The sequence below is a fragment of the Littorina saxatilis genome, unplaced genomic scaffold (assembly GCF_037325665.1).
Source record: "Littorina saxatilis isolate snail1 unplaced genomic scaffold, US_GU_Lsax_2.0 scaffold_1954, whole genome shotgun sequence".
Classification (NCBI taxonomy): Eukaryota; Metazoa; Mollusca; class Gastropoda; order Littorinimorpha; family Littorinidae; genus Littorina; species Littorina saxatilis.
The window spans coordinates 962-14,774 of record NW_027127190.1 but is presented as its reverse complement, the minus strand read 5'-3'; the positions used below and the strand labels follow the sequence as shown (position 1 = coordinate 14,774).

General features: G+C 42.7%; 1 protein-coding gene and 1 long non-coding RNA gene across 2 annotated transcripts; one reads left to right on the top strand and one right to left on the bottom strand.

Moving 5' to 3' along the window:
• Positions 1–7,802: 7,802 nt before the first annotated feature.
• LOC138955657 (ribosome-binding protein 1-like) lies at positions 7,803–9,170 on the bottom strand. The gene is made up of 2 exons (XM_070327220.1): positions 9,126–9,170; positions 7,803–8,819 (listed from the first exon to the last, which is right to left on the bottom strand). The coding sequence occupies exons 1-2, from the start codon at positions 9,168–9,170 to the stop codon at positions 7,803–7,805; spliced, it is 1,062 nt and encodes a 353-aa protein (XP_070183321.1).
• Positions 9,171–10,269: 1,099 nt separating this feature from the next.
• On the top strand, positions 10,270–13,091 carry LOC138955658 (uncharacterized). The gene is made up of 2 exons (XR_011452317.1): positions 10,270–10,676; positions 10,957–13,091. It is a non-coding gene; the product is annotated as an uncharacterized lncRNA (long non-coding RNA).
• The last annotated feature ends 722 nt before the right edge of the window (positions 13,092–13,813 follow it).

Genomic DNA, 13,813 nt, shown 5'->3' with positions numbered 1-13,813 from the left:
CACGCGAGTGCATACATTAAGTTATTACGTGGTGTTTGGTCGGAGTTCGATTCAACTGAGTGATTCCGGCCTCCATTTTGTTTTACACAAACTCATGATGACGTCTGACATAGTTTGCTAGTGACTGTCTTTTTGTGCATGATGTGGTGATCTACCTGATCTAAATTTAGATCCTAAAATAGGTCAAGACCAGCCGGGTCCCAGTACGAAATTGATTCGTAAAAAAATTGCAGTTCTTGACTCTTTGGGTGCAAGTCAATGAAACTTGGTAGTTCTTCTAACGGATAGCTGCCTGAGGTATGACTAAAAGCCCCAGGGGCTCCGTGCACCTGGATTTGACAAGTTCAGTACCTTTAAGCACTTAAATTCATTAAAAAGCTTTAAAAAATGTGTTAAAAACCACTTAATGTCTGAGTAGTTTAAACGCGTTTTGATTTACCACACTTAGTATTACGTCAAAGATATGCTGTGCATTGTATATTCTGAACATATTTTTGTTGTATTATTGCTATATGTTCGATTGCTACCAGCTTGTATTTATAATTACCTGCATAGTATGCATTTGATTTTATGAATAACCACGTACGTATGCTCTTCATGCCTCATCTTCATCTTTATCATCATCATCATCATCATCAACAATCATCATCATCTTCATCATCACGTGCTGAAGTTTTCCGACCTCCTTTTGTTGGTTAACTTTTTAACTTTTTAATTTTTAATTTTTTAATTATATCATTGTGTGTCTATGCGTCCCAAGGACAGATTGTAAGAAAAGGCGTAGCCTTAAATCTTAATCCTTGTTAAATAAAGTTCAATTCAATTCAATTATGTCTCTCTCTCTTCTCTCTCTCTCTCTCTCTCTCTCTCTCTCTCTCTCTCTCTCTCTCTCTCTCTCTCTCTCTCTCTCTCTCTCTCTCTCTCTCTCTCTCTCTCTCTCTCTCTCTCTCTCTCTCTCTGTATCCCCTCCCCTTTCAGGGGGATAATTGGCTGTTTGGGCGGACACAAGGCGGGGAGACACCGGGGTGAGGGTAGCTTTGTTGTACAACTTCATTCACCTTTTCGTGTTTTCATCTTGGTGAGGAGTGTCTGATAACCTTCGATCTGTTCCTGGTTACTGGCAAGTCATCAGAGAACCCAGAGACATCCTTGACATTTCAGTTGGCAATCTCTTTGTTTTTGGATTGGTTCTTGACATTTCAAATAAACAGTATGTCAGTGTTCATCAGACTCTCGGGGGTGTCTGCTATCGTCACGTACAAAGCCAGTCCAACTCGCAACTTTTTCTTCTATTTACATTCAGTCAAGTAATGACAATGGTTTAACGAGAGCGAGGTTTGTCTCCCGATGCATGTGTGTCTGGGTGGCCGAGTGGTAACGCACTTGCGCTCGGAAGCGAGAGGTTGCGAGTTCGACCCTGGGTCAGGGCGTTAGCAATTTTCGCCCCCCTTTCCTAACCTAGGTGGTGGGTTCAAGTGCTAGTCTTTCGGATGAGACGAAACACCGAGGTCCCTTCGTGTACACTATAATAATAATAATTGTCAGTAAGTACTGGTGTCACATGACTGATGTGAACCAGTTGATTGGCTAATGGCGATGCGCTAAAACTGTTAGCGCACTCTTGGAGTGCGCTAACTTTTCCACAGAGCGTATTCTTGCGCCCTTTGCCTAAGCAAGACTGTGCTCTCATCCTCAGAATTAATTAATGACATGTAGCTTATATTCTCCACAATACCAAATGACCATAAATTCCCTGCTTCTCAATTAAAGCAGAAGTGGGTTTTTTTCTGACAGATTGCATGTGCCTGTGCCAGTGCCAGTGATCTAAAAAAAAATAGAAGCCGCTGTGTTTCATCTAATTTTCGCCGACTTGCATAGATTCTTCTCATATGCCGTGTTAGTGGCATGTAGCTTATCATCCACATTACCAAATGATGAGTTAGTATACAATTCCCAGCGGCTAACAGAAAACACAAGTGTTATTCCGATAACGTACCAGCTAGACCAGTTTGGAAGACTGACTCGATCGACTCTGTAGCAGACAACACAGAAATACGACTACATCAGTTCAGTAAATGAATGGTTTCAGAATTATTATTTCAAAGCAAGAACAATCGTAATCGAAAACGTGTAAGGTTCAGAACGTTCTTACCATATATAAGATTTATTAGCAGCCTGCCTCATGCGTACAGACTCAGTGCAGACTGCAGTCGTTCCATTGCCCAGGTTGGCAGGTAGCCTAGCAGACGACATTAACCCCGCTCAGCAAATTAACATGTTGGGCAAATGTGAACGAAAAAACGATGGGGATATAATACGTGTAGGGTTCAGAGCATTCTTACCGTTCATGTTTAGTATCAGACTCCCCGATGAGCGAAGATAGAACACGAGAAATGTGCCACATTTGTTTTGAAAATGTGCGAACCGTCGAGTCCCGCTTTGAGTCAATTCAAGGGGAGTCACTCCGCATAGTCAATCCGTCGAAGCTCGACTGGAGGTTTCGAATCGCAAATAATGAAGAGCCTTTCTCCGAGTTCAAATGAGGTCTCTCTGAAAGATCATCACTGTTCAGATTAACGCTACACTGGAATTTACCAACAGAAATTAAAATGCGTGTGACGAAAGCACGACACACTTGAGACACCCCACACAAAAGTAGATCTTTACTGTGCACGACCTGACCACACAGTTATGCCTATTCAAATGCGCATTGCAAAATGTGCGTTTGGAATCTTCTTTTATCTATGGCGGTATTGACAATATCGTTATTGAAACAATCCCAGTGCACTAAGGGATTTATAGAGCAAATCTCGAAAATAATTATTGAACTCAGCGCTATGCGCTTCGTTCAATAATGAATTTTCTCGATTTGCTCTATAAATCCCTTAGTGCACTGGGATGTCTCAATAACTTAAATAATAATAATAATAATAATAATAATAATAATAAATGAGCATTTATATAGCGCAACATCATAACTTTACAAGTATGCTCTTTGCGCTTGACACATTTAAAATTAAAACACAGTTATACAAGCATTTACATCTACATTCATAGTCAACAACGCTTAATTAAAAGCATACACCATCAAACATACATTACAAAAGATTCTTCCACTAACTAAGTGTAACCGAGTGCCAATTTACTTTCCTCTTTCTTACCGAGCTCAAACACTCAAGCAAACGACACAAGTTATATTAACCAGGTTCTTTTATTCCATACGATGAAATGGGGAATGTGTGGGATAACGGGGGTTTACTTTCAAATACAAAACTTTCAATGTATTACTATAGGACTAAACAACTCCAAAAAAACAACGCTCTCAACTCTTCACTCTAAAACTACATTCTAAATTCTCCCTCTAAAGCTACCCTTTAAAACACATTAAATCCTTCCCCCAAACTACACTCTACTCTAAATCCTCACTCTCAACTTTAATCCAAAAAACCACAATGAGACTCTAATCTAAAACAAACGAAATCTAAAAAACAACCTAAAAACAATTCTTCAAAAAAAACCAAATCTACAAAAACTCTAACAAAACCTGACCAAAATCCCTCCACTAAAACTAACTGCTCCCCTCTAACGAAATCTAGTCTACGAAAACCTAACGAAACTAAAACCCATCTACTGAACCCAGCTAAAAAAAGAAAGAACTGAATCTAACTACACCCCTCTAGAAAGAAAAGACCTGAATCTAACTACACCCCTCTAAAAAAGAAAAGACCTGAATCTAACTACACCCCTCTAAAAAGAAAAGACCTGAATCTAACTACACCCCTCTAGAAAAAAAACACCTGAATCTAAGTACACCCCTCTAAAAAAGAACCCCGTCGCACGCTCCGACATCCTGCAAACCACAGAATGCACGCCGTAAGCATACGTAAACAAATCAACAATTTCAAATACCACAAGCTAACTCGTTAAACAACAAAACACATCATTCCTACCAAATAACATGCCTACAATACCGTTCTCTCAAACAACGGTTTTCTAAAGCATTCAACAAACAAAAGTCTTCCCAAACATTCCAACTCACAAAACAATCTACTTGAACATTCAAATAAATCCTTTCCCCAAGCAGCATACTATTCTTCTCACTGCTTACCCATTTACAGAAAGAAAATTGTATTAACCTACCAGCAAAAGAATTCTCACATCCCGAAAAGATTTCAGCCCGTGACAGACATGTCACACAAGGCGTCAAGGAAACACGCACAAAATACACGTCTTCTTCCCTCAAAGATTCCAATCAAAAAGACAGTTTTAGCGTCCACATCCTGCGCGCCGGTGTCACAAGATTAACACATATTCAACTCGAGGGGTGTCGGGCACCCCCACTTTCTTTAGTTAGTGTCTAACGTCACTTTCAATTATTCAAATTTACATCGCGGCGGAGGGAAAAAGGGAGATGGAATAAAGCCACCTGTCAATTGTTTCTTGTTCACAAAAACATTAATCACAAAATTTACTCCAGAGGCTTGTACCAACCTTAATGGATCCCCGATAGTACAGGTTTGAATCCTCGATAGCATAGAGGTACCACGAGTTCACACGGATGCACAAAAGTGCATGTGTACCGTAACTGTCGTTCCCAAGCTCACATCTGAATAAAATAGGTAGTAAAAACAAGGAAATACCGGCTGAATACCCTTAATCAAACAGAACATGTTATCAACAATGCTGAAAACAGTCCTAGATGTTTATATACATTATCACTAAAACAACAAATACACTACATGTAGCCTACTGATGGACTGAGAAAACAAAATCAGGGGTTGTATTTCTTGAAGAGGTGCGTTTTAAGTGCTCGTTTGAATGCTTGGGGTGACTGAGAGTGGCGGATGTGAAAGGGGAGAGAATTCCATTGTGTGGGTGCGCAGAAAGTAAAAGTGCGTTGTCCGAATGTTTTGGTTTTGGTGTGTGGAATGGTAAGGATGCGACGGTCAGAAGAGGCACGGAGTTGTCTTGCTGGAGAATAGACGGTGAGGAGTTCAGAGAAGTAAGCAGGAGACGAGCCAGAAAAGAAGTTAAAGCAGAGGGTGGACAGTTTGTAGTCAATGCGGGCTTGAATAGGTAACCAGTGCAGTGTGTGAAGAAGTGGTGTTGCGTGATCTCGTTTTCGTGCTTTGAGAATGAGGCGTGCTGCCGAGTTTTGGACTTTTTGTAGTTTATGCAGGAGGTACAGAGGACAGCCAGAGAGAAGAGAGTTGCAGTAGTCAACAGGGGCGGACGAGGGGGGGGGGGGGCACAGGGGGCACGTGCCCCCCCTCCAGAAAAAAAAAAGAAGAAGAAAAAAAAGATTTTTCTATGCTGATTCTATGACCATTTCTAAGTTCAAATGGTACCAGATGGCACCATTTTGCTTCTTTGGGCAAAAAATTTTCCGGGGGGGGCATGCCCCCGGACCCCCCTAGAAAATTCGGCCGCTTCGCGCCCATCACATTCACTTTCGATTCAAAGTGCCCCCCCCCCCCCCCCCCTTACAAAGCAACTGATCCGCCCCTGGTCAAGTTTAGAAAGAACAAAGGCACAGGCAAGAGTGTTAGTTGTTTGAGAGGAGAGTGTGTGGCGAATGGTGCTGATCTTACGAAGCTCAAAATAAGCTGCTCTACAGACTAAAGATATACGTTTGTTAAGGGTCATGTCAGATGAAAGTGTGAATCCAAGGTTTCTAGCTGATGGTGAGAAAAGAATTTCGGTATTGCCTATTTGAACAGAAACAGGTTGGGGAGAGGGAAATGTAGTGTTCTTCTTTTTGCACAGTAAGACTTCAGTCTTATCATCATTCAGCTTATATTTGTTATCGACCATCCAAGATTTAACATCAGTTGGGGTGTGCACGTTAAAGATCCCACGATTGACAAAAGGGTCTTTCCTGGCAAAATTGTATAGGCATAGATAAAAATGTCCACCAAAATACCCGTGTGACTTGGAATAATAGGCCGTGAAAAGTAGGATATGCGCCGAAATGGCTGCGATCTGCTGACCGACGTGAATGCGTGATGTATTGTGTAAAAAAATTCCATCTCACACGGCATAAATAAATCCCTGCGCCTTAAATATGTGCGCGATATAAATTGCATACAAAAATTAAAAAAATAAAAACATAAATCCCTGCGCTTAGAACTGTACCCACGGAATACGCGCGATATAAGCCTCATATTGATTGATTGATTGATTGTCTGTCTGTAAAGAATTAATGTTTAGGGATGTAGTTGCCTCCCTTCAAGAAAAGAAAACCACGGACCATTACAAAGCGAGTCGCGTTTGTTCCCCTTGTTCCCCTCATGTTATGTACCTGGCCAGGGCCCGTATGCTTATGGGGGAAGTTCGCGACAACTCCCGAAGTTTTGAGTGACATCGGAAGTACTTGCCTCACTTTCGTATGCATGGGCCGGAAAAAGGGTTTACTTCGAAGCAAAGCGAGGAAGTAACTCAGGGTAGTTTGCGACTACTTCTAATGTTTTGAGCGACATCGGAAGTACGTAATCATTTATTTTTCTCCCTAACATTCAGGTCAACAAAGTCATTGTCATAGCTAGGCAGTCATTCGATTCGAAGACAATCATCACAGGTTTGAACCGACCCTTTCGTTTAACCATTCAAAAAACAACAGCAATAACGCTGTTAGTACTACAGCGCGCTCAACGTTTGCCCTTTTGAACTCGCGATGAGACTTGTTTCTTCTGGTCGCCAAGCTTACCGTTAACAAACGCATGTACTAGTTGGGATTCCCCCAATTTTCGCGACCTTGACCGAATACTCTCGAAGTCAGCACTACGGCGTTCATGCACAGGGAACAGTTAGAAAGTTAACTTCGGGAGTTCCCACTTTCAAAAGAGGCCTCTACTTTCAGTGTTTCTGACTTCCAGTTCATGCATACGGGCCCTGAAGTCCATTATACTAGAAGCGCTCTACGATTATTACTATCAGTCGACATGCGGGGATACATATGTCCTTTGACCTTTTCTTGGGGATATCCCGTACTAAAAAATAGAATGTGGGATTCTGGGAAAGCTGTTCAAGGGCACTTACGTACTATATTCGATTTTCAAAACACGACTGAAAACATTAGGAATAAATCAAAAAGAATAAAATAAAAGAATATAGAGTTCAGAAAAGAAGAAAAAAAATTTGAAAAATTAAGAGGTAAAAAGTTTTACAAAAGTCTTACCATTTACGGGACTTGAACTCGAGACCGCCGGCAAGCGTAATACCACCCTGCAAACGAGGCACACGAAACATAGGAATGAAAACTAAAACTTGAACTGCAAACATACCTTGCACGTGCCCGGGTTTTCGAGTCGAGCATGTGTCGACTCGTCGGTTTCCTCGTTCGTATTTGTGTTTTGTATGTTTTCTTGATCTCACCATTCATGTAGTCGCGGTTTTATTCATAGGGCATTATTTTTCATGTCATAGGGTGGAGTGGAAGGGGGAAAATAGGCCAGGAAGCATAAATGAGACGCCAAGACAGAGGTTGCGATAACGTGACTTTTATTTAACGTACACCAGAAATAATGGGAGAGACGGGACTAATTCCCCACACAATAGGTAACTGAGGATAAAATGGCATTGCGTTCAGTTTCATTCTGTGAGTTCGACAGCTACTTGACTAAATATTGTATTTTCGCCTTACGCGACTTGTTTTTTTGTTTCAGGGCGACAGATTGACTACATGTTTTAATATCGCTTCAGGAGACTTGTTTTTGTGGGGTTTTTTCCGAGCCACCCCTCTCTTGCACTAATGACACAATTTCAACAAGGCTGTCGTTTTTCTAACACTCCCAGCCCCGACACTATCTTAAACCTTTCTCTAATTTTAAGGCACAGCCCTCCTCGGGCAAGCGATGATGTTGACAGTCTCTGATCTGTGCAGGCTTGTCCTGAGAGCATCCTTTCTGTCCAGGCTTGTCCTGAGAGCATCCTCTCTGTGCAGGCTTGTCCTGAGAGCATCCTTTCTGTCCAGGCTTGTCATGAGAGCATCCTTTCTGTCCAGGCTTGTCCTGAGAGCATCCTTTCTGTCCAGGCTTGTCATGAGAGCATCCTTTCTGTCCAGGCTTGTCCTGAGAGCATCCTTTCTGTCCAGGCTTGTCCTGAGAGCATCCTTTCTGTCCAGGCTTGTCATGAGAGCATCCTTTCTGTGCAGGCTTGTCCTGAGAGCATCCTTTCTGTCCAGGCTTGTCCTGAGAGCATCCTCTCTGTGCAGGCTTGTCCTGAGAGCATCCTTTCTGTCCAGGCTTGTCCTGAGAGCATCCTTTCTGTCCAGGCTTGTCCTGAGAGCATCCTTTCTGTCCAGGCCAGGCTTGTCCTGAGAGCATCCTTTCTGTGCAGGCTTGTCCTGAGAGCATCCTTTCTGTCCAGGCTTGTCCTGAGAGCATCCTTTCTGTCCAGGCTTGTCCTGAGAGCATCCTTTCTGTCCAGGCTTGTCCTGAGAGCATCCTTTCTGTGCAGGCTTGTCCTGAGAGCATCCTTTCTGTCCAGGCCAGGCTTGTCCTGAGAGCATCCTTTCTGTCCAGGCTTGTCCTGAGAGCATCCTTTCTGTCCAGGCTTGTCCTGAGAGCATCCTTTCTGTCCAGGCTTGTCCTGAGAGCATCCTTTCTGTCCAGGCTTGTCCTGAGAGCATCCTTTCTGTCCAGGCCAGGCTTGTCCTGAGAGCATCCTTTCTGTGCAGGCTTGTCCTGAGAGCATCCTTTCTGTGCAGGCTTGTCCTGAGAGCATCCTTTCTGTGCAGGCTTGTCCTGAGAGCATCCTTTCTGTGCAGGCTTGTCCTGAGAGCATCCTTTCTGTGCAGGCTTGTCCTGAGAGCATCCTTTCTGTGCAGAAAGTGAGTTAGTCTCAATTGATTTGTCATCTTGACACGGGTGTCACTGACCTAAAGTAATGTCAACAAAATAGGCCTACTCTGCACAGACATTAGCCAGGTTGGTGTTGGAGTTAGGTTTGTTTTCAAATTGAAGGATGTCCATACCCCATGTTAAGATGCCGAACAGAGCTCACATGATGTACACTATTGCTTACACCAGAAAGGAAATTGCCTTTAAACCAGAGAAGGGACAAGAGAATTGTGGAAATTGTGAGAGTGGGGGGGGGGGTAAAACTGTGCTGTCATGATGTGTTACGTGAGAAGGGAGGCGACCTGAGCGCAACACTGTTGGCAGAACCATTGCCCTCAGGCTGGGGGGGGGGGGGGGGGGGGGGGGGTACGATGCAGCCCATTACGGGAAATGGACCGCTTTCTTTGCGATTGCCCGAGGCGCTTCCTGCTTGTTCGGGGCCCGTCCATAATACTTATGGTTCGGCCTGTCCAGACATCCTGGGGACATTTGAAACGTTCCCCTGCAAGCCGTGTGATGTAGTTGTCGTAGGAATGAGGTTAGTGTTCTCGTGGGCTATGAAATGGTGGCTAAAACGCGGGCAAATCTCAAAGTGATTGCTCTGCTCTTGTTTGAAAGACCGCAGTGCTGCTGGGTTTTTGATGTTGCTCCCCGTTGTTTCTTACCCCAATCGCCCACTCCCACGCTTCCCCTCACCCCCCCCCCCATTTCCAGTGTTGTTGTTTTTTAAGGTTTACCTCTGTGATTTGTGTTTGAGAGATTTGTTCCAAAGAAAGGTTCCTTTTTACATTAAGTCAAGTTTTGTAAATCGATGGGGGAATCGAGACGAGGGTCGTGGTGTATGTGTTTGTGTGTCTCTGTGTGTGTGTGTGTGTGTGTGTAGAGCGATTCAGAGTAAACTACTGGACCGATCTCCATGAAATTTTTCATGAGAGTTCCTGAGTATGATATCCCCAGATGTTTTTTTCATTTTTTCGATAAATGTCTTTGATGACGTCATATCCGGCATTTTGTAAAAGTTGAGGCGGCACTGTCACACCCTCATTTTTCAATAAAATTGATTGAAATTTTGGCCAAGCAATCTTAGACGAAGGCCGGACTTTGGCATTGCATTTCAGCTTGGAGGCTTAAAAATTAATTAATGACTTTGGTCATTAAAAATCTGAAAATTGTAATTAAAATAATTTTTTTATAAAACGATCCAAAATTACGTTTATCGTATTCTTCATCATTTTCTGATTCCAAAAAAACATATAAATATGTTATATTCGGATTAAAAACAATCTCTGAAAATTAAAAATATAAAAAATATGATTAAAATTAAATTTTCGAAATCGATTTAAAAACAATATCATCTTATTCCTTGTCCGTTGCTGATTCCAAAAACATATAGATATGATATGTTTGGATTAAAAACACGTTCAGAGAGTGTTACGAAGCGGTTTACTCGTATTTGTGGTAATGTGTATTGTTGTAAATAGAATAGACTATAGCGATGGTCAGACATTGGAAAGGGCTATAGGCTGCATACCGTCGCGTTGACCGCAGTTGAACCTTTGTGTAACTGACAAGGTTTTTCACGTGCAAGTAATGCAGGCGACAGCTCACTGGCAATGTCATAGCAAGAACGACTTTGTAAAATCAGTCGCCGTCAAGGAGCCAAGCTCGACTCATGTTTTTCGTAACACGTTAGCAGACGGGCTCCTGTTTTAGGTATCTGACTGAAGAAGGATGAAGACTGACGAACTTTCCCTATCAGTCTACGTGATATCTTCCATTTTCATATTCATGCCAGGCCGGCGACTGTACTAAATGTTGGCTTTACACTCTTTTGAGGTATGTTTGAAACCGGTTATATTTTCATGTCATGTTGTCGTATGTGAGAAGAGTGACTGGTTCTGTGTTTAACGTTATTGTGTAGGCCTAAGCTATTGTGCTACACTGCTTAAACATGTGAGGGTTTTACGTAACGTTTTCTTGGCTTTAGAAAACAGGAATTAACGTGTAAATAATTATATTGGCTCATGCAGCTTAATATGTTGGACGAGTGAGTATTTTTATTGTGCGAGTGAAAGAAACTAAAGACAAGTTGACTTATGGACTATAAACTTTACAGTGTTCCAACTGGGGGGTTTTCATCGCCGGAGGCTGAACTGAACCAGTCAACTGCGGCTTGTGGACATGACCATGGCATGGAGAGCTGGCAGGGTTCTACAGTTAGCCGCCGAGACGAACTGGAAGGATCAAGGACTACGTCAAGCAATGGTTGCGGTGTCGTGAGGACTGGTGCACCCTTGTCAGTCGTCTGAAGGACTTACAGCCATACCAACATCTTGAAAGCCGAAAGATGGCAGTAGGGTAACGTACAGTAGAATACCTATTCGTCTTACCTGTTAAGCTGCTTTGTTTGAGCCAAAAGGTGTCTGCGTCTTGGACTGTAGAGTTTCTTGCGGTGTTGTCGGCCTAGGGTACTGGTCGAAGCCCGGAAATGATTTTGTGATGTAAAAAGCTTTGTAAACAATAATAATTAGTCTTGGCAGTGTCAAGATCCATTTAACACCAGGTTTTTGCGTGTGTGAGTGCGTGTGCGCTTGTGCCTTGTAAGCTACGGTAGCGGACAACTATTCAGATTACATTCAAGCCTGTAAACAAATACTAAACTTATAGAGTGGTGTAGAGACCTTTATGATTGTCTAGAAACAGGCCAATAAGGGGCCATAACATCTGGCGTAGAAACCGGGCTATACCACTCCATAACAAATGGCGCCCAATAAGGGACCATAACATCTGGCGCCCAATAGTGTTTGTTTGTTTGACCCTTTAGCAGTATTGTTTTCTATCTCAAGGCACGTGCGCTTACACGGGTGTGAATGATTGTTTTGTTTGTCCTGTTTGTCCAGTAACATTTTCAGATTTGATTTGATTTTTGATTTGATGTGTTGACTGGCATATTCTTGCAAGGCCAAGGTCTAACTCGAGTTTCATTCATGATATTTTTTTTAAACAGCTTCTGAACATGACCAGTATATAATTCTTTTGACTTTTTGGATAATCTCTGATCGAGATTCAGAAAATTTCATCGTTTTTTTCAACAATTCATTTTCTTTTGAGGAAAGGGGGTGATGTTACGAAGCGGTTTACTCGTATTTGTGGTAATGTGTATTGTTGTAAATAGAATAGACTATAGCGATGGTCAGACATTGGAAAGGGCTATAGGCTGCATACCGTCGCGTTGACCGCAGTTGAACCTTTGTGTAACTGACAAGGTTTTTCACGTGCAAGTAATGCAGGCGACAGCTCACTGGCAATGTCATAGCAAGAACGACTTTGTAAAATCAGTCGCCGTCAAGGAGCCAAGCTCGACTCATGTTTTTCGTAACACGTTAGCAGACGGGCTCCTGTTTTAGGTATCTGACTGAAGAAGGATGAAGACTGACGAACTTTCCCTATCAGTCTACGTGATATCTTCCATTTTCATATTCATGCCAGGCCGGCGACTGTACTAAATGTTGGCTTTACACTCTTTTGAGGTATGTTTGAAACCGGTTATATTTTCATGTCATGTTGTCGTATGTGAGAAGAGTGACTGGTTCTGTGTTTAACGTTATTGTGTAGGCCTAAGCTATTGTGCTACACTGCTTAAACATGTGAGGGTTTTACGTAACGTTTTCTTGGCTTTAGAAAACAGGAATTAACGTGTAAATAATTATATTGGCTCATGCAGCTTAATATGTTGGACGAGTGAGTATTTTTATTGTGCGAGTGAAAGAAACTAAAGACAAGTTGACTTATGGACTATAAACTTTACAGTGTTCCAACTGGGGGGTTTTCATCGCCGGAGGCTGAACTGAACCAGTCAACTGCGGCTTGTGGACATGACCATGGCATGGAGAGCTGGCAGGGTTCTACAGTTAGCCGCCGAGACGAACTGGAAGGATCAAGGACTACGTCAAGCAATGGTTGCGGTGTCGTGAGGACTGGTGCACCCTTGTCAGTCGTCTGAAGGACTTACAGCCATACCAACATCTTGAAAGCCGAAAGATGGCAGTAGGGTAACGTACAGTAGAATACCTATTCGTCTTACCTGTTAAGCTGCTTTGTTTGAGCCAAAAGGTGTCTGCGTCTTGGACTGTAGAGTTTCTTGCGGTGTTGTCGGCCTAGAGTACTGGTCGAAGCCCGGAAATGATTTTGTGATGTAAAAAGCTTTGTAAACAATAATAATTAGTCTTGGCAGTGTCAAGATCCATTTAACACCAGGTTTTTGCGTGTGTGAGTGCGTGTGCGCTTGTGCCTTGTAAGCTACGGTAGCGGACAACTATTCAGATTACATTCAAGCCTGTAAACATATACTAAACTTATAGAGTGGTGTAGAGGCATTTATGATTGTCTAGAAACAGGCCAATAAGGGGCCATAACATCTGGCGTAGAAACCGGGCTATACCACTCCATAACAGAGAGTTAAAAAGAATAGAGATATAGAAAAGCGTGCTATCCTCCTCAGCGCAACCGCTATCCCGCTTTTCTGGATTGTCAATTTCACTGCCTTTGCCACGAGCGTTCAGTTTCATTCTGTGAGTTCGACTGAGCTTGACTAAATGTTGTATTTTCGCCTTACGCGACTTGCTAACATTTATTTTACTCTAGCTTAAACACTGTGTCTTTGTCTCTTGTGTGCCTTGTTATGAAGATTCTCTCTCTCTCTCTCTCTCTCTCTCTCTCTGTCTCTCTCTCTATCTCTATCTCTCTCTCTGTCTCACTCTCTCTCTATCTCTCTCTATCTCTCTTTATCTCTCTATCTCTCTCTCTCTCTATCTCTCTATCTCTCTCTCTCTCTCTCTTTCCCTCTCTCTTTCTCTCTCTCTCTCTCTCTCTCTCTCTCTCTCTTTCACTCTCTCTCTCTTTCCCTCTCTCTTTCCCTCTCTCTTTCCCTCTCTCTTTCCCTCTCTCTTTCTCTCTCTCTTCCCCTCTCTCTT

Bases quoted from the DNA above. Each gene is read 5' to 3' on its own strand.
- LOC138955657 (XM_070327220.1), bottom strand. From the start codon at position 9,170: ATGGTTCTGCCAACAGTGTTGCGCTCAGGTCGCCTCCCTTCTCAC. The intron at 8,820-9,125 runs GTAACACATCAT...CTTTCTGCACAG, and splicing joins CAGGTCGCCTCCCTTCTCAC to AAAGGATGCTCTCAGGACAA.